At 36.2% G+C, this 22,110-nt stretch overlaps 1 protein-coding gene across 6 annotated transcripts in view; it reads right to left on the reverse strand.

Annotated features, from left to right (window-relative positions):
- ATXN7 (ataxin 7) overlaps window positions 1–22,110 on the reverse strand; it is a 129,156-nt gene that overhangs the window by 82,224 nt on the left and 24,822 nt on the right. For 4 of the 6 annotated variants that reach the window (XM_088134407.1, XM_088134406.1, XM_088134409.1 and 1 more), the window contains exons 2-4: window positions 21,090–21,176; window positions 4,838–5,119; window positions 644–712 (exon numbers count right to left, since the gene is read on the reverse strand). In XM_088134407.1, coding sequence (XP_087990533.1) covers window positions 644–712; window positions 4,838–5,108 — 340 coding nt within the window. In that variant the 5' untranslated portion in view covers window positions 5,109–5,119; window positions 21,090–21,176. The remainder of the gene's footprint in view (window positions 1–643; window positions 713–4,837; window positions 5,120–21,089; window positions 21,177–22,110) is intronic. The other 2 variants (XM_088134412.1, XM_088134408.1) reach the window with 1 other exon arrangement.

Here is a 22,110-nt window from a genome sequence, read left to right on the forward strand (position 1 = left end):
AAACGTGGAGGCTATGCCTCTAAACACTGCCCATAGATAGCTATACTACAAGACAGTTGTTGCAGATGTGTTCTGCTTATGGATTTTTATAGTGAACAGGTCTGTTAATCTCAAAACCAGATGCTGGCAAAAATATCCTTTGATCTGAAATGCAGAATTTGTCTTGTGTTACTTTTTGATCTGTTCTTTGTGCACTATGAAGCTAGGCATACAATCAACCGTCCCATGAAAAGTGGGTACCTCCTTTAGCATTCTGCCTGACCTTTCAAGAATTACACAGAGCCAAATCTATTTATTGTAAGATGAGCAAGCCAATGAAAATTCCAAATTGGCATATATAAGACAAGTCCTGATACCAGTCAGTTCTATTGGCTTTTGTTATTACATTATGTATTTAATGTAAGACAAAATTACATTAAATAACTCATAAATAAAAGAATAACTCTTAATTATATAGAAATTTTGAAAAAGAAAAGAAAATGTATAGTAGTAGTTTCAGACAAATATAAGGTTCTAATAATTTCTGGAAGTTCAAATTTACAATAGTCTGGGGTTGCAAATTCAGGCCCATATAAGATTCTGTACATCTGTATGTTTTACTGACTGTCACACGAAGTGGGAAATCTGTCAACGTCAAGCTCACCTTCCCTACAAAGTCGCATCGCTTCTCGGTTTTTACCATATTCCTTGAAATTTTCTTCCAAGGCTGCTCCTGTGAGGATATGACAAACAAAAGAAAAATGTTATAGTATGTGGAGTTGCTTTTACAGTGTCAGCTACATAGCAAATTATATTCTGATTAAATCTAAAACATTCAGTGCAACAATGATATAAAATGAATTTATCTGTGCTCTTTCTCCCTATCTTACATAAAATGGCTTAACTTCATCTGATAGGAAAAATACTTAAGATACAAAACACATGTAGTAGAAGCGTCCCTTCCCTCTTCAAAAGCAAGTGAGTACTATAACAAACATATATAATAAAGAGTTATTTAATATGATCTAGGATTCAAATACTAAAGGAACATCTGTTACAAAAATAATTTTATTTTAAGAGAATTAGAAATCAATTTTCTACATCCAACTTTGGCTTGCATCAAGGAAAAGGGACTTCTCTGCACTGGCTCCTTAGCTCTGGAATGCTTTCCTTTGAATACGAATAACAGCAACATCCCAAGCCATATCAATACTAGGTCCAAACATGTTTGTTAAAATATTTTCAAATTGGTATATTGTTATAAGCTATAAGCTCTTTTTTATCTATACACTGTAGTGGCAAATGGCCATAAATGGACTAAAAAATATAAGTTACTAGGCAATAATCATCATCTGGAGAGGTATTCTCTTTCAAAACTTGACACTGGACTTTGATATACTCATGAACTGGAATCAATAGCCTCCACTTATTTAAAAAGTGGCAGATTCACCTAATAGCTCCACAGTTTTTATTCTGAAAAGGACAGTTAGTTAATCCTATTCACAAATGCGTTATCAATAACTCCCTGCTCAAATGCTACAAGCAACATAGATTTGAGGGGAAACAAGTTTATGAGGTGTATTCTCCAACTCCTCAGGGTTAAACTGAACCCACCCTCCATTAAAGCCAAGATCAATGTGCTTATCTCAAGAACTGGCAAGCTGTAAGATGTTAGAATTTACAGGCTGGAAAAAGCTAAAGATGGAAGGACCAGCACTGTAGGGTTCCTGAAGGTTCACCAGCTTTCACTGAAAAACAGGTGTTTGATCAGGTTGTCCCACATGCTGGCAGATTATTGTCAGCCACTGTGGTGTTGAGATTCCAGATAATGCCTTCAACATTTATATAGGATGTAGGGGTACAGAGAAAAGTTCCTAAATATGTCTATTTTAGCAGCACCTTCAACCTAGCAAGAGGCCTTGGCTTCACCAGTTCAAGAGGTGGATATACTACATCAAGTCTTTGTGCTAGAATATACATACCGATATGGGCAATCTGAAATGTTGCCTATTTTATGCAGGCTTATTTTCTACTCTTAAATCTCTTCCAAATAAAGCTCTGCAGGATGTAGTTGTATTTTTGTTGTATGGCAAACTGCCTTATATTTCTTCTTGGTAGCATATTTTGTATAAGCTACTACAAATTACATAATGGTTTTAATGCAGCCTATTTTTTATTATTGTAATATCTATTTCTTATTTTGATGGCTCAAAAATGCATGTCATAGGGATTATTATGTATTACATCCCATCTTTCTTTATTCTTAGTGCAGTGCTCTGATATTTCTGATATGTTAAAAAAGAGCTCATTCAGTATTTGGATGTATTATACTTTCCATATTACAGCTTTTATTCACAAGTATGCCACAAAATATAGGTTTCCAGGGGTGGAATCATTTCTATCATAAGAATGATTTATAGGAGCATATCAACCTTCCTGCCATGTTTACATTATCTTGTCTCATCTCCTTCTCCCATGCAGCTAAGGAGGATTTAAGGTACTTTTGCTTCCACTTTTAGTTGCAGTTCCCCATATCTTCTGAACCAGTAACTATAGTTAACCTTAATAAGCTTACTTAGAAATCACTCCACTCGATTTATTTTAAATTTAACATGGATGTTGTTAATTACAGTTTGTTGCTTCATCAAACATGGCAAACTGCAGTTAACTAAAGTGAAAACGGGAGGATAGAATAGAGGAATGTGTAAATCCAAAGAACTCAGCTTTCTGATACCATGTAACCTGCAGTTGGCATACTGTTAAGCATAGCAACTATAATATGAAAATGGGAGAGTGATCTGGTGATCCGGTGCCATCAGTATGCTACTAAAACTCATCCAGGGCCATACCTGAAGGCTGAGATCTGGATGGGCTAAAATTGAACCCTATCCAGACAGAGTGACTATTTGTCCATCATGGTTCTCTGACTACTCCAGTGATGTCTCTAGAAATGGAAGCACTGGCCCTGAAAGAGCAGGTCTGCAACTTTGGGGTCCTCCTGGACTCAAGGTTCCTGCCTGAACAGCAGGTGGAGGTCATTACTGGGGGAGCCTTTGTTCAGCTTCAGCTTGTGTGGCAATTGGGGCTCTATCTGAAGCAAGAGCACCTTGCTACAGCAACATATGGCTTCATTACCACTTGCTTAGATTACTGCAAAGCACTCTACATGGGACTGCCTTTAAAGACCACTCAAAAGTTTCACTTTGTTCAAAATGTAGCAGCTTAAGCACTATTTGGCACTTTCTGGTAGGAGTACCAAGAGCTTTGGGTCCTGCACTGGCTTCCTATTGGCATTTGGTTGCACTAAATTAAATTAAATTGAAGTTACATGTCATATTGAAGGATCGAGGACAGTGCCTTCTCTGTCATGGTCCCCACCCTCTGGAACAGCATCTCCCCAGTAATAAGGACAGCACCCTCTCTCCTGGGGTTCTGGAAAGCGCTTGAAACCTGGCTTTAGTCCCAGGCCTGGGATTAACGTATTACTGTATTTCGGGGGGGGGGGGCTGTTTTATTTGATTTCTGTTGCTTTTAAGATCCTTTTAGTTTGGGCTGTCTGCGTGGTTTTATGTTTTATCTGTTTTTATGGATCTTTTTTGGTTTTGTATGGCACCCAGAGTCCACTGGAGCTGGGCAGCTATAACAAATTTGAATAAGTAAATAAAAATAATAACATTTAAAGTGCTGGTTTAACCTATAAAGCCCTTTATATTTCACACCACATTACCTTCAAGAATGTGTCCATTCACTGGAATCAGGCTAACCAATTTGATCTTACCAGAAGCAGCTACTGATTCCCCACTTTCAGGAGGCACAGGGGGGAGGGGGAGCTCAGGGGTGCTGCTTCTTCAAAGCAGCACCAGCCCTCCAGAATGGCCTCCCACTACAGCTCAGTTTAGCTCAGCTCTAACTTTTAACTGCCTTCCAGAAGCAGCTGAAAATATCTGATGTGTGGATTTTTGTTTTGTTTTTTTTCTATGTTTTATTACTTTAATACTGACTGTGGATGTCTTTGGTTGCATATTTCTATAAAACCACTGAGAGTCCTGTGGAATAGTGGCGAGCTACAAATGTTATAAATAAATAAATAAAATGATGTCTGCTAATATTATATTAAATACCCTTGGAATCTCATTACACTTCTAAATAGACCAAAGGAACAGTTATAAGTCTTTTGCTTCATGTGATTTGAAGGAAGAGTACAGTAGACTTCAAAAATCCCACTACAAACAAAATGTGCTTTATAGGATGTCATCATTATAGAAATAAAAACACCAAGAAATAGGAACTGCTGTCCTGGTTGTCATGACAAATGAGTTGCAGGACTTACCTGAGATCTAGCTTTTTCAAAAAATGCCCTATTATTTAAACATAAAGTCTTCCTTGAGTCAAGCTGGACTCCTGTTGCTTTCATACAAAATGTCCATGCCGTTTTCGTGGCAGCAATATGGAAATGAATTGCCACTGCCTTCTTCCACGACTTTTTAAAAAAATTCCCAGCCTACCCTAGAGCTCTGGAATTTCCTGGTGGTCTCCCATCCAAGTGCTAGCCAGTCCAGCATGCTTAGGTTTTCATAATCAACCAAGGTCAGCTAGGTACTGCCACCTGCCTGGGCAAGATTTGCTGACTGACCTACCTTCCTATAAACCTATGATACTGTCAGGGGTGCGAGGTGGAGTAGAGACATAAACAGGACCTTCGTGGCCAACTCTCCCTCCCCCCCAGTCTTACTCTGGGACAGATTACCAGACAATTCGGGAGAAGAACGTTAGGCGACCAGCTGTGTTAACCCTTCCGCTGCCGGCGAGACCCCTCCCCTCTCTTCCCCTCCCCCACGGAGAAGGGACTCCCGCTCACCATCGTTCCCGTGAAGTTTAGCAGCATCGACCCAATGGCTCCAGGGCTGCCCCAGCATTGCCTCCGGGCTAGGCAAAGACCTGCGCTCCCCGACGGTCGCCATTGCTGCGCTGGTGGCGGTGGCTGTACTGGCGGGGATCGTGGTGGCGGGGCCGAGGCCGCTCTCGCCGCTGCCTCCTCCGTGCCGGGGCCGCCGCTGCTGCCTGCTGGCCGCCGCCACCGCCGCTCTGCGTTGCTCCCCTCTGACGTCAGCCACGGCCCGCGCCGACATTCTTTCCGCTGCTACAATGTAACGAGAAAAGTCATCAGGCTCTTTAAGGTGGCACCGCCGCTTAAGGAAGTTCCCCAAGAATTCCCCGCTCTCCGAGCTGAACCGGGGCTGCCGCTACGGGCACCGCGCAGGGGATAACAACGAGAGGCCTCGCATCGCCTTTGTCTCCCATTAATCTCCTGGACAAGCCGGATGAGTTGTCGGCACAGTTCGCTCTTAGCTCGGGAAGCGCACCAGCATTTTCCCGCTGCCGCTAAAGAAAGGGAGGCAAGACGATCGACACTAATGTGGCCGTAGTCATCTGAGATCCCGACTCGGCAGCCAACCATTAAAAGTGCTTCTCTGTAGCCCGTTTGCCAAATTCAAGGCGAACTCGTCCCCAGATTGCCATCAAAGCAATAGCCAAACTCAAGCGTCCCTTTCCGCCCTCTCCCACATCGGACTTCGCGCAGCCCCGAAGTCGAGAAACTCCAGCGAAAGGAAGTTGTTTATTTTAGGCGTCTCGCAAAGTCCGGGCGCATCACAACTGCGCCCGCCTCTTTCCTTTCCTTTCGCAGCGACAGGGTCTTAAAGGGACAAGAGAAACAACTTCTGCTTCCTCCCCCGCAGCCAGGAAGTCCGGGCAACATTCGCCCCTCCTCAACGTCCAATGGTTTCGTTTTACGAACACGTAGCTCAAATCGACTCTGACACACATTTCGCTCCTGCTAAACCCACGCCCTTCGTGCGCTAGTAGTTTTCGTTCTCTCAAGGCTACCTTAACACAAGACGCCTCCCTCCCACCTTAAAAGTTTTCACGTCAAGCACAGGAACCGAGGCTGAATAGGAAACAAGCAGGAAACTAACCTCATCTATGCAACTCATCTCCCGCCCCCCTCGCTCTCGCGGACACCTTCCTTTCACTAATGTCATCTACGATCTTGCCTTAAAAGGTCTCATTTAATATTTAAATCGCTTCGCATCAATCCGCCAATAAGAAAAAGTAGGCTACTGCTTGCTTGCGAAAGTCGCCCAGTTTTTTATATCTGTCAAAATCAGGAGCGAAGATCAAGCTTGACAAATTCCGCGCCTGATTAAAAGGCAGCAGCAGCAAAAGCAACAAAAATTTTATATATACATATCAATATAATGATATTGATATGTATATATAAAATTTATATATAACAATATATATATTCGCAAAAGCTTTAAAAATGACTATGAAGAATTAGTATCCACTTCTCACTGCCCCTCACTGCAAATGCATTTGCAGGAAGCTTTTTTTAATATGAAAATGAAATCTGGCAACACTTTCTTTGGTATAATTTGCCAAATGTATCACATTTTAAAAGTTTTGCTGTTTTTCTGGTCCAGACTAGACTGATGTTGTAAATACATTTCACTTTATACAGGATGGCAGTTTATTAAACTGGCAGATTTCACAACACCTGCACTCATTTTTTTAAACTGTATTTCATTCCAGTAGATTAAATGAAGTTGTTCGTTAAACAGCTTGCAAAAGAACTCAAGGCATATGAATATCCATCACTTGACTGATAGGTTATGAGAAATTAATTTCAACATCTTCTGTGGAGCTGTAAGAAAACCAAGGTGCCCCCCAAAGAACAAATTTTGATTGGCATTTCTACAACACTGCTGCTAGAACTGGAATGGCACTCAACTGTCTAATTATTATTTAACTGCAATACGGCAGTTAACTGCCACAAATATCAGGAATAAATACTGTACCAAAACACTGACAGAAAAAACAGAATCCATATAACAAGCTATTTCATGCAAATGTTCTAAAATGTATTTCTATGATCCAGTTGTTAATATCCAGTTACCTATCCGCTGCACGGGCTAATCCTGATTTCAGATTTACTCAAAAATAAGGTCTATTGAATCCAATGAAAGATGTCACTTAATCTCATGATTAGTTACTGAGAAACAAATAGCTTCAGTGGGGTTTAACTGTTAAACAAATATACAGGGAATATATTTTAAATGAACAAAAATCAAAATAGAATATTTTCATATATCTTCTTTTACAACAAAAATATGTATTTTCTAATAACACTGCTTTATCTGAACTAAAAAAATTGGCAAGACTGAAAAGATGACAAGTTGCCTCTTTTTTTTCCACCACCAATCAACAGGCTTTTAATCATACTCAAAGCAATCTTAAGAGAAAGTTGGAAGCACTGAAGTGTAATTGAATGGACTGACAATTTAAAAATAAAGTTTATGGAATAAAAAAATGGTGAAAGATTTATACAATCTGAAGAGAAACCCAAGCAAATACTACCTAAGTACTGTGAGACAGACATATAGGTTTTTTTCCCTAGATGTTTAAAATATGTTTAAAATACATCAAACTATCCTGAGACAAAGTAATGTTAATCATCTAAGATTCAATTTAAATAAATGAATGTCTTGAAATATATGGACCACTAGTTTATAACAGGCATAAATCTGAAGGATGAATTTTATATTATTCAAAGACTTTTAAGAAAGTTTGAGGACTATCCTAAGGGCCTATATGCAAAAATTGATATATTATACAACATAGATTATCCCAATGAGAAAGGTTTAATTCTAATTTATACATTATAACTAGTGCATAAAGGCAGCTTGAAATAGATTCCATGCAGTAAGCATATAGAGCAATTATTTCTCATGTGGCATTTGCATGAAATAGCTTGTTATATGGATTGCCTACACAACATTATAAATCTCCATGCACTATGACATGTTCAGAAATTCTAGCTAATTGACATAATCCACATGGCAAACAACTCTACACAATAAAGTCACTCTGTGATTAGCCACTGTCCAAAGCAGCATTCACATATTACAAAATGTAGAATGTAACATATTCATGCACATTGTAAGTTACAGTATTTTACCATTGGTATAGATTCAAATGTTTGGGCTTAAATTACTACATACATGAACTAAAAGTCCACTATCTTTTATACAGTTGCTCAGTAAGTTAAACCTATTAAGATGTCACTCAAATCTCATGGTGTACAGGCAATTGTGTAATGGCTTAAGTTTGACAAATATTGAATGCCAAGGTCCATTACCAAATTCTAAAGTCTTATGGGATACATTAGCACTTAGATGCCAGCTATAGTTAGCTAGCACTATTCTGCCAGCAAAGCAGCTGAACAGAATGAGAGGAGGAATAGGTATGAAAAAATAGAATAAAAAGCTATTCAAACATGCCCTTTCCACCAGGTACTACTGGGAAGAATTGGTCACATTATTTAAGTAAACAACATATCCTGCAAGGCTCTATTTCAACTGACTTTTAATCAGGTGTATTGAATTTAACCCCAAACCATAAATCACACTTTACAAATATAACAGCTGGTTTCACACATCATGACGAAGAAATCATGGGTTAGAATGATATGTAAATCCAGCCATTCACTTTCAAAGCCAGAGATGCAGGTAGGCTCAAGAAACTTTTTTTTTTTTTTTGGTAATCCCAAATACAGAGGGGCTGTATTATTTATTCTAAATTGTACAGGTTTATCCATAGAGTCATCAAGAGTTGCCTATTCAGAATCAAATGGAATTCTGTTTTCTTTCTTTTTGTTTCTACTGTTCAGGTGTTCCTGATGCTAATGCAGAAGACGGAGCACTATCCATGAACAAGGTGCTATCAAAAAGCTTGAGAAAATCTCCAGATTTACAAAAAAAAAAAAAAAAAAACCACCCCTAAGAACTCACAAGAACGAAAATCCTCAGTGACCAAAGAAGGTTGTCTGCCTATAGCTGCAAGGAAGCATTAATGAAAAAGGAGCCTGGAAGGCAGAAAAGAATATGCTTTTGTAAGAAAAGACTGGGCCAACTCTGGAATACTGACGAAGAACCCTTTCAATACAGTATTTTATAGCAATTCACACTGATTTTTTTCCTGATATCATGAAAATTGTTTCTAGCAAGTAAGGAGCAGAGTTCTATTGAGGCCATTTTATTTAAATCAATTCTGCTTGTAGTATATGTCCTTTGCATTTACAGTTATTTCTATCACAAATATAGAAAGTAATTGTTTTATGATAACATGTTATTACTATTTAAAAAATAAATTTCCATTAAAAAGGTTTTCTTTTATCTCCCCTTCCAAACATTCTATTTTTAGCTTTGTTCTTTATCTAAATTTTAATAGAGTATTTTTTAAATCTGTTACTCTCTATATAATGTATACATATAGTCTTATTTTATTGCACCATTTTACCTAATTAGTTAAACATTCTAAAATGTCTCAATTCTTACAAAAAATGTCTTGTGTTCTGTACAATGTGAGTCAAGCCTCAGAGACTCAACAACCATATAACTCCGGCTCTCTTTAAATTTCACTGAAAGATTTAGACAATACTTGGTAAAGTAGAAATGAAGTATGATTACTCTTTGACAAAGGTAGGAATATATGTTTGTATTAAATTTGTGAATCTTAAGCAATTGAGTATTATGATGTGCTGATTAACAATTTGACCAAAGGCATTGCTAGTTAATTACTTTCAAAACAGTTGAACCAGAAATTAAAATAAGAATTAATTTTCTGATCATTGTAATTGATACATCATTTGCCTTACAATTATTATAACAGAAATTCCCAGAATTAACAGAATAATCCACTAATAGGAAGTTTGAATGTTAAAAAAATTGCACAAGGATATATTTTGCAATGACAGTTTAAGATAAGAAACTGTTTACTAAAAAGGCAATGTCAAGCTTGATGAAAAAGGTTTTTCTCCCATTCGTAGTTTTTGATGGAAACAACTGAAACAGTAACAAACTCTTGATGGGTATATTTGCTTCATTGATATCAAATGTGTCCTTTCTTATTTTCTCCCTTACTCTTTCAGTTAGCTTTCTAAAGATTGAAATATTTAAAATAGTTAATTGTCTCTTTTTTATTATCACACAACTCATAAAAGAACCTCAAATACTTCCAGAGCTAAACAGATAAAATATCCTTTGCTATTAGTTCTTATACCTGTTGAAATTAATAATTACTCAAAATATTCTGGCATAGCATCACATCAATACTTTGGGCATGAGATACAAGAAATCATTAAGGAACTATGGCTGTACATTCCACAATAACTTTGCCCTCCCCACCACCCGCCCAATATTTATACATGTCTTGTGTCAAAACAAAGTGATAAGAAGATGAAATTCTATGACGTCTAACCCAGAAAGGGGAAAAAATGTGTTTTGTATTGTATAGCTACTCTGTGGTCCCACCAGTTAAATCAAATTGCAATCACCTTTAATATTATTTACCTTTCTTTACCACTTTACTTATAATATTATAGGTTCACCTATAATATTATTTACCTTTCTTTACCACAGGAGGGATAAAAAATTACTTATTATATAAAACATGTTTTGTTTGTAATATGCTGTTAATTTTCACTAAGGTAATTGGTGATAGGGTAATCTCATACATCTGTAAAATCTGAAAATACTTGACAATAGTTTCATTAAAAAAAACACCAAACTCACTCTACTATATGATTTAAAATTACATTTTTGAAAATATACTATACAACTTTAGGAAAAAAATAGAGATTCCAGAAAAAAATTAAGTAGTGGATTAAAATGATATATGTAAGGTTGAAAAATTGGTAAAAGGAGATGGAAAGCATATTGATTTTCTCAGTGGAAATTAAAAGCAAATGGATATAGCACACTGTTTAACTTGTCAAATAAAGTGATTTTTGCTTGCACAATTTTCTTTGTTATTTAGATATCTCCATTTAAAAACAGCTACTAAGTAGCTGGTGATAATTAGAATATGGATATAATTACTGTTTAAATGTATTGAAGCTAAATTCTCAAATTCTCTCAAAGTTTCTCTGAGTAAGAAAAACATATCTTGTGCTTATTCCATGAGACCAATTCCAATTCTGAAATACATAATAAATTATGGTTAACCGAGAGAAACCACTGCATTCAGCAATGACAAGGAAGAAAAAGTATTATAGCTTCTAAACCAACACATACCTTATACCGAATGGGATATTTCAGCTTCTTGCCCCCAAATACATAAGCAAAAAAAGAGTAGATATTAAAAGCCTAGATTTAGTCTATTATTGGTCTAGGCACATTCAGACTAAACTGAGCTTAACTTCTTATTAAAAGTTGTATCATGCAGGAATGTATGGTGTTTTGAATAGAAGGGAAAAAGTTATCTTATAGGTCTATATAAATGATCTATAAAAGTGGTCACCAACTGAACAGTAGAACCAGTAGAATCAGGCTCTTTCTGGTGACCAACTATCTCTGAATGTCTAATATAGGATAAGAGAACTCTTCCAAGTTTCTCACATGTTACAGATAACTTGAATTGGGGAAAGATCTTTTGTTATAAGTAAGAGGAAACCAGACTCTTTCCCTCCTTTAAGTTATTTCACACGGTCATTCGTACGTAAGATCAGTCTTATTTTTCACAAGATTTTGGTGATTCTCTTTCTCTGCATCAAAGCAGAGTATAATATGGAAGATTGGCAGTACAAGTCTTGTAGGTGAATTGTATCAAACCATAAACAACTCTGTGCAGCTAATTACAACCTGAACCCAAAATTTGGAACTTTAATTAGGAAGAAAGCCCTGCAGTGAAACCATAAAAATGAAAGTAGACATTCTGAGCCTTTGGAATGGAATAGATTATTAACATTAAGCAAAATAAAATCAATCAAGATAACAGAAAGGTTCAGGACAGGCCCTCTCTGTCCTACTCTCAGAATATGCTTGTAACAAATGCAGATCTCATCTATTACAAAAAAATGGCATGTATTTACACATTTCTAACTTCTACTCAACAAGGGTATCAGATACAGAAGGACAAGTTTTCAGAATCTGCCAATCAGGCTCATTCATGAGGAAATGCTAAGTTAACTCTTTATTATTAGAACATAACAACCTGCTTTTTTTTTACTACCATTATACACAGTCATTAGAAACAACTTGTCTTCATGTGGAGCTTATAGAAATGCAATTGAATGATCACTGTTCATTTAAGTGGAAAGCAAATGTGAGAAATTGAATTTGATGCAATGTTTAGCATGTTTTGTCAATGAATATTTCCTAAGAAGGATTTTTCAAGCCCTCTTGAGCCTTAATAATATAATGTCCTCTACTAAGCAAACAAAGAGTAAGCATAAAACAAGAGAAAACAAGCAAGCATCAGAGTAAATGAGAGAAAATAATTGTATTAATTATCACAATATAAATTTATATTTGAGCAAAATAACTTATGCTCAATCACATCACAGTGGGTTTTTTAAAAAAAGAAAAGCTCACCTTTTTGATGTATACTAAAATGTTGTCTTACAGGAAATTAAAAATTAAAACATATAATCAAAAACAAAACAATTAAAAAGTACAGAGTAAATCAGTCAAGGTTCTATTTAAATATGCCAACTGAAAAATATGCTTCACATACATTTAATCACAATTGTATTGAACAATAGAGACAACTCAATTACTGTACTTTCAAATTTCTGGTCCTTTCTTACCTCCTCAGTAAGGAGAAGGTCCCACTGAATTAAATGGCATTTATTTTTAAGTACCACATACATCTTTAGGACTGTACAGTACATTAAATGGTATTGGGCAGCTTATATAGAGACTCAGAAAGTTAATTAAGTTGCTGTTTGGCAGGCACAGAATAACATGTTCATACAGTGCAATCCCTCTGTCATTTCCCTCTTTTCAGCCTATACATATTATGTCCAACACATTTTTTAATCAAAACTCTCCAAAATTCAACATTCTAGAAAAACATACCTCTCTACAACTAGATGATAGGGCAAAAAAGTGTTACGTCTAAATGATTTTTAAAAGCCTAATGCCTTTTCTGTCCCCCCCCCCCCGCCCCCCGCCAGTTATCCTCTAAGTTCAGATTTCACATTAGGCTGGCCTGCACCATAGTGTTCTTCTACATGTCATGAATCAATCAGTATTCCAGCAGAGAGAGAAAAGAGTGCTCCATTTCATGACTTCAGTGGTTAAGATTACAGACTGTCAAATGATTGTGGAATAATGAGAATTCAGAAACAGATTTTTACTGAGGTTGAAATTAGGAAGCTAAATTCACACGCATACAGTACAAGGAGAAAGAATAATATTGTTTGGTATTGCTATGAATCACTCAAATGTTAAAGGAATTTGATTATCTGAATAATCATTAAAACACACTTTGTGATATACTAAAATTAACATATTAAAAGGTAGAAAAATTGTGACTCTGACTATTTTAAGTAGGGCAGGAACGAATCCTGCATTAGTTGAAAAATTGGGTGCTGTGTGCCACACTAGATTTCAAGCCCAAAGAACCATGCCATAAAGATAATCTGTTCCATGTATGCCCAAATAGTATTAGAATTGTTCCCAACCTCGGCATCTGGATGACAGATGGAAGGGGAAACAAACAAGAAGAAGATCAAGTCATAATCATATTTATCCTAAAAATGGTCACTTCTCACACTAAAACCACAGACATCTCTGATAAGAAATAACTGTAGACACTTGATGGAGATGCTGTCTATAATGCTTGTTGTGATAGACTGTACTCTAGTAGAGAAGTTGTGTCAGGGACAGTGGTATCTATATTTTTATAAGATCATTGTATTCCATAATAGCAACTACCCCAGGACATGCAGAAAGCCTTGGAATTGTGGCAGATAAAAAAAAAAAAAATCTAACAAATACAGTAAATACACCATAAAAATGAAAAGGCTAGTCATTTCCCAAAACAAATAAATGATGATACGATTACTGAAAAGAAAACGCTAAGAAGCTGCTGCTATGACAGGCAAAAAAAAAAAAAAAGAGGGAATTTACTGGAGCCCCACTTTTTATATAGTGCATCCAACTCCTGCCAAAAGATCCCTAAGCTCTGAAACACTGTGAACATTGTTGAACACAATCACATACAGAACCCAAACAACCCATCACAGAGATCATGATGAAAAGAAATTCAGTCAATACTTTCTTTCTATTCATTAGTTATCAGGGCTCATTTAAATACTACTCCCTACTCATTATTTTTATTTATTTATTTATTTATTTATTTATTTATTTATTTATTTATTTGTCACATTATGTCAACAATGGTATAAATATATTTTAAAGTCATCATTCCCAACATGTAGACCAAGACAGTGCTGTCAAGTGCCTGATATAGTTCTGTTTCTAAACTTAGCCCATCTTTAGCTGGCCAGAAGAGCATGCAATGTAACTTAATAAATCTACGTTTCACATTATATTTGACAGAAAAATATTAAAGTATTGTATTACAGTATTAAAACAAAGAAGCAAACACACACATACATACACTCACACAAAACCACTATTTCTTTTTCCACACAATCACTTAAGAATCTTTATTATTGAAAATTTACTTGAGCACATTCCAGAAATATTTGTTTGATCTTCTTATCTAACCTGGCTTTTAACAGCTACAGTTAAGATGCACTCGGTAGTAAGAGATGTGCTGAAATGTTTGATATTTATTTATTTTACCCTTTATCTAGTTTAGTTTTATTTTGCATACCTGAAACACAATGAGTAATTTACCTTCCAGAATAAAACAAAAACATTTAATCGTTATAGAAAATATGTCATTTCATTATGCCAAGGATTTCATTTTTGCTGTCAAATAAAAACTATATGAAATTATCTTCTGTTATTTTAAATGATAATGAAAACATAAAAACAATATATTTATATACTACTGGTATTCATCTGTTAAATCAGGAATGTTACATTTCTCTTGGCTGATAGATCACTCTAAGGCTTATACTAAATGTTGAGGGCTACACTCTAAAAGTGGACAGGGCTGAGAGGTTTCCAGAGGTTCTAAGGGGTAAAATAAGAGAATTATGCATCTGCAAGGCTTAAGGCATACATTTTGCCTTCTAAAATCTCTTATCCCCAGTGCAAAAAGTGGCCCATATTTTTCGTTTTACTTTCTGAGGACACAAAAAGGATGATGATGACCTGCACTCGGTGCCAAGAATTGTTTCTGGCTCTCCTGGGTTAAGCACATATGAATGATTGATACTGTCATTTTCAACACTGTACTGTAGGGAATAGGTGTTTGCAAGGTGGGATATAAGGAGACACAGGTGACAAAATTTGTATGACACCTGTTACTACTTGCATGTGATGTAATGGCACAAGTATGAAAGGGCAAAGCTTACACTGTGACATGCATATATTTCATCATTTTTGGATCGCTGTGGTTAGGAACGGACACCTATGTTACAGGTACAGAAGCCAAAAAATAACAAAAAGTCATTCAAACAGAAAGATGAAGACAAATAAACCTTGACAAATAATTTCATGTTTAAGAACAATAAAAGTCAAACCACTGCCTGGCAGCCTAGAACCATATGGCAGCTTTAGCTATAAAGGCATACACAGAGACCTATAAAAGCAGTAACCCATTCCTGTTAGTGGAACAGAGATGTCCATTTTTCTCCCATCTAGCCTTGGCACTAAATAGGCAGTTGAGTCATTATAAAGACCTTAAATTACCTTAAAATACTATTTATGCACTGTACTTGAATAATACAGTGGTTGCTCTCATCTAATAAACTCCCTTCTTAGAGAAACACTATGGAATCAGTAAAATCATGTGTTCAATAAAAATGCAAAAGTGGTAAAATTTAACCTGGTAAGTAGATGTACATCTAATATTAGGTTTTCAATTTAACTGACCTTAATGTAAGATCCAAACATATAGTTTCTGCTCAACTCTTAGGAATTTATTATAAATATAAAACAAAAACAGGAAAAACAAGTTTGGTGGATAGTCTTGTGAGTCACACTTTCTAAAGATATTTTTCTACATGCATACATACTTACTGTACTCATCACATTCAACGTATTATATAAAGTGCAGAAAAGGAGTAAGAAATAGTAAGACAAAAAATTAAGACATGAGTTAAGAAAAAGAAAATATAGCTAAAGTTACTTCATTCATTGTATCTCTTCACAGCTTTCTATTCTTTCAACTTCCAACACATTCCAACAGCACTGCATTTTCTCTGCCTCTTTTCATATTAAAATTCCTTGCTTCTTTAACTATACTCTTTGCAATCTTTTTTTGTTTTTTGATTTGGTATACATATTATGCAGTATCTTTCCCTAACTTTTCCAGCATTCCATTATACAGTAAGCATTGTTTTCCTATCCAGAGCCTCGTTCACTTCATCATTCCACCCGATTTTTCATACATTCTACTAGCATTAATTCCATACATTTTTTCACTCTTTTCCTAATAGCTTCCACATCCTTATGTCCACTTTCCATCCTTTGTTGAGAAATGAATCTAATAGAAGAGAATATATGTAGCTCAGGGTTGAACTATGGAGTCCTTGGTGCTCTCTGAGCTTGATTGTTTGCTTGCAGACATTTCATTACCCACCTGGGTAATGTCATCGGTTCTAGTGAGTGTGGGGTTTGCTCCCTGTTTATATACAGTAGCTTGCCTTGCCTGTTTTGGTGGGGGTGTGGTTTTCTCCTTAGTAGTTCCTTGATTAGGGTATTGTTTTCTGCTTGTTTGTCTGAAGTTAATCCCTGCTTATCTGGGTGTTGGCTGCTGGAGAGAATGTGTCATGATCTTTTTGTTTCCTTCTTAGCTTTTTGTTGTCTCTTTTGAATGCTGTGTAAATGTGATTTATCTCTATGTGTCTATTAATGGTTGATTTGTCTGAATGCCAAGCTTCTAGGAATTCCCTAGCGTTTTTGGATTTGGCTTGGTCTAGGATGCTCACAGTTTCCCAGTTGAAATTATGGTTGTCCATGTGTTGTGAGATTAAGATGCTTTCATCATGTCTTCTGACTGCTAGTTGATGTTCATGGATGCGCTTTGTAGTCTTCTGCCTGTCTGTCCTATATAGTGGTTGTTTCAGTCCTTGCATTGTATGTTGTAGATGACTGTAGAGAAATGAATCTATCTTGGGGCTCCATTCTTTCTTTTTTCCCATAGTGGAAACTTTTACAGGTCCACCTTTCTTAGAGCTTTTTCTATGGTCTTTTTTTACCCTTCCTAGTGTCTTCTGCTTATTTTCATTCCATTTTACTTATTTTTTTTCCTCCATATCTATTTTTGCCCCCCAAAAATAGATTTGTGATACTACCAAATAATAGCCTGTCCCTTATTTAAAACCATTCTTTCTGTTAGCATTCTTCACTAATTCTCTCAATCTTTCCTCATAAACACTCCAACCAATCTTGTTTTTCAATTTATTCCTTTGCCTTGTGTATGCATGTCTAGACTTATGCTTAAACCACATGGTCAAAACAGACCTTTTTCTAAGCAGATACTCACAAGTATCATTCTCATTCAATCTTGGGTTTCTGAATGGTCCTATCATGTTGTTGTACTCTCTTGTCTCATTCCCACCCATCCATATGATCTAACAAGGTGACTTTTCCCCCCAGATTGCATTCATTCAGAATGTTGTAAACCTCCCCTTGCTTCCCCAAATTCCTGGTCTTTTCATTATCATAATTCAGTGGCTGGTAGCATGCAGCTATCAGCAACTTAAGAATTCCTACTCTCATACATACAACAATCTAGATGCCACTAATTCCTGCTTTTTCACATACATTTTAGCATTTTTCATTTTATTCATTAAATTACACCTTCATTTTCATGCCTGCATTTATCAATTCCAGTCCAACAGATGAGTCCAGCTTCATTCAAATCAATCACATCCTTCTCCTTTCTCTTACTTTTCACAAGTACACGCTTTTTTTTCTTTCTTTAATTCATTTTGTTCATTAACTCATGTTCTTTATCATATGTTCTTTTCACATTTCAACTCATAATCTTCCACATGCCCTGATTGTTAACATATGGGCTCACAGATATTGAACTGCATCCACCCATCATGGCTCTGATCAACCAATGCATGCATCTATTGGTATATATTATTAAACTGGTTTTAGCTATATTTCATTTTCCCCCTCATATTATTCCTTTAATTTCTTTTTCTTATTATAACTCATTCCTTTTCTGTGCTCAGCATAACACTGCTTCCCCTGAAAGGGAACAGCGTGCTAAGTATCTGTGTTGCACTTAATCATTTGACTGAATGACTAGGTATAAGATTTCAGACTAAATATATCTGGTTCAGATTTTATTGTGCACAGTTTACTAATCACGGGTATATTAAACACATGAGATATGCAAGCTTCTGTAGTAGCTTAATTTTGGGAAGAGAAACCACAGCTATGAATCCTTTTAAGTATTTGTCCAACCAATCATTTCTGAGAAGAGAGAGCAACAGTTTCCATTTTAACCCAGTAACTCAGACTCTGGTCCTATAATGGTAACAGAATAAACTACTCAAAAAGCATTTTTTAAAGGAGAAAGGATTTTAGATAAACAAAATATGCCATCCAGCAAAAGATACTACTGACACCTTAACTGATTTGTAGATTGTAAGTACGAGGAGAATTACATGTAACCAGCAACATTACATTTCACCACAAAAAACATGTTTGCTATGGAGATGCATGTTGGAGATACATGTTAAAGATGATCTACAAGCAACCTGAATATGTCCTGCATTGCTTGGGATAGAAGATAATTCCCTCCAGATTATGCCTCTGCTGCACAGAAAATAGCATTATAATATCACCAAAATTAGATTCTCTCAAACGCTGAGATGTAAAACCTACATCTTGAAAACACTGGGTCTAGAGCCATTCCAAAAGATGCCACTAGCTTGTAATTTTTAATGTAACAGAACCATCGCTTACTTTTTTTCACATGACAGAATGGCCACCTCATATTTCAGAGCCTCTCCCCATCTAGCTCCTTCTCTCTAGAATTGACCGCCCCCCCCCGAACTACATTTGGAATTTGATTTCACGAAGTTAAAAAAGGTCCTTTTCTTTTTTTCAGAAAGAAGCTGGAAGAATCAGTCTTTACAGCTGCAGCACTCAATAACAGTTTAAATTATCGCAGAACTGGGAATACACTACATTCATTGAATTGACTGTTTAATTTACAGTCAATTACATGTGTGTGTTTATAATTTGTTGTATTTTTATTATTTGCTGATACAGGTAGTCTTCAGCTTATGACAGCAATTGGGACTGGAATTGCTGTCATTAAGTGACATGGTCGTAAAGTGCAATGTCAGATGACTGTGTTGCTTAGCAATGGTAATTCCAGCAGTCCAGGTTGCTGTCATTAAACGAGGACTGCGTGGGTCATTAAGGACCTCACATGACCGCAACTTCCGACTTCCTGCTAGCTTCCCCATTGACTTCACTTGTGGGAAGCCAGCAGGGAACATCACGATCACATGACCGCGGCTCACTGTAATGTCATCATGACGAACTGGACACTTGGCATGACCGCAGGGTACTGTGGAAAAGCAGGCTACTTAGCAAAATTGCAGGCACATATGCTGCCTTCTTTCCCTCCCATTTGAGCCTTCTCCCCAGTGTCAGCACAGCAGAGTTGTCAACAAAGCTGCAATCTTGACACAGATGTAGGGGGAGACAGGAGGAGAACGGAGGAGACACTTATTTTTGAGCTCTGCAGCCACCAGCAGAGTCCAGTACAGCAGCCAAATGAAAGTGTTTTTCCTTCAGAAGTGGACGGTCCAAAAGAGAGGAAAAAAATTATAGAAGCCAGCAAGACAAAGCAGAACGTAAAGAAGGTGCAAGAGCTCTATGTACTGGCCATTAACAGAAAAATGAGAAGAAATCTCAGAGAGACGGGACTTAAGACAGAACAGGCTTAAGAAAGAAACAGTGGTGCATACTAGTAATAGTATAGAGCCTAGTATATAAGTAATTGTAATAGAATAATAGGTAATAGTAATATAGTATATTGAACAGTAATAGTATAGAATTGTATAAACATTGTAATAGTAATAGTAATTGAAGATTAATAGTATAGAGTAATAGTAATTGTCATAGTAATAGTATAGAGATAGCAATAAAACAGACTATAGGAAGCACTCACATATCAATTTTATATGTTTGTTTTCACAAAATAAAGCATTTCCCCAATCCTTATAGGGAGATATAAAGAAACCACCTGTCCAAGGTCCAGTGCTTTTGTGTCTCTCTTGGGTCTGAGTTAATCCAATTGGGCATGGTTTTATAAAAGGACCCATAATAGGGACACTGTGACATGACTGTGGGGACGCTGTGACAGTCTGAACTACGAGGACCCATCATAAGTACCATTCATTCAGTGCCGTCATAACTTTGAACAGTCATTGAATGAATGGTCATAACCCAAGGATTATCTGTACTGCATTTAGATGTAAGCATGAACTAAAAAAAACCCCACCTAAAAGTAGCAAATTTTTGCTACTGGTCTATATTTTTACTTGAATTTCAGAGACTTTTTAAAAAAAACTTTATTAATCTTATTTTGAGGCTTATGGTATAATTTTAATTTCTTTCTCATTTCAAGATGATGGGAAATCAGGCCATTAATCAGCTAATTTTTAGAAGACTCCAGGAACTACAAGAAATAGTTTGGGAGTTGCACATGGCCCTATATGGCCTCAAATTATGTATACATTCCTGCTTTATTAATTTAAAATGTTTGCAACAGTAGACTCTAGTTTTTGAGTAATAAGATAAAACAGCAGTTTATTCCTGTCATAATTGAATGGCACATTCCTGTTTAAAGTGCTAACTCTCCCTTTTCCTTTGAGTGATGTATGCAATTCCCTATTCTTAAAAAAAGAAAAAGAAAGGGGAGGGTAGAATTCTCCCCTACAGAATAACATTTTTCTTACGCAACAGACTTCAACATCCCCACCACTCTTCATTTATTTAATAGCAATCAATGGTGTGTCATTGGCCAAAAGATATAATCAGCTATATAAGAAATCTAGTTTCTCTCAATAGTAGCATGTTTTTTTCCTAACAACTCGTGTGTGTGTGTGTGTGTGTGTGTGTGTCTATATATAGGTTAGTGGGTCACAGTACCTTAAAGTCTGGTAAAATTCAGGTTGATATATCAATTGATCATCATCTGCCTGGATTGTGGAAGTTTCCTTTTACGGGTGATTAAATCTGCAATGGAATACATAATAAAATCACTATTATAGTAATAAGATTTTGCTGTTTTATTTAGCAAAAGAATGCAAGTCACCCAATACTAATAAATCTCCAGCTTATTAGAACACAATTGCTTAAAGCTCAACTATCACCAAAGCTTTTGTATTTGCAAAATAAATTAAAATTATATGAAAAGTATATTTTAATAGTATTTAGGAAGAACTGAATAAAGAGACTCCAGGATCTTTTTAAAGACAAAAAATAATATTCTTGAGCCCCTGCAATTAAAAGGAAAAAAAATCCTGCCCATAGTTCTAGCAATTAAGTATTATTATTTTCTTGGAATCTATAACAGAATGTCAGCAAAGTCCCAGAGCAGCCCAACAGAGCAGCATCTGCAGGGAGCAGGCAATAGGGGGTCAGAGTGATGAAAGCAGCATCACAATGCAAGCCCTGTCCCTTGTCACATGCACTGTGATGTCACGTGCATGTCCAAAAGGGGCGGAGCTTGTGCTATAATGTTACAATGTTGCTTTCAACATTCAAAGCAGACAGATCTTGAAAAACCCACTGGCTCAACATACAAGCAATATGAAACATTTTAATTTATAGTGATAGTTTGATATCAGCTGTTAACAATTTCAGTGTTTTGGAAATGGGCATCCTGTAGAGAAAACTCAAAAACATACATTCAGAGCAATCACTCAACTATTTGATTTCTCCGTCTGATTTTTTTCTCTTTATAATTACAAAAACAGATATCCAGGCTTCTTACTTCTGCCCTAACAGTCAATGACAAGTTTGTTTATTTATTTAGGAAACCTATATGGCTATTCAGCTAAGCAAATAACTGTGGACGGCTCACCATAAAAAACAAAAATAACATAAATACAGATTCAAAAAATACAATAAATACAAAATACAAAAATACAAAAGCTGAGGCACCTCA

Source organism: Python bivittatus, unplaced genomic scaffold (genome assembly GCF_059951505.1).
Source record: "Python bivittatus isolate LINGU-HERP-01145 unplaced genomic scaffold, Pbiv_v1 ctg000080_np1212, whole genome shotgun sequence".
Classification (NCBI taxonomy): Eukaryota; Metazoa; Chordata; class Lepidosauria; order Squamata; family Pythonidae; genus Python; species Python bivittatus.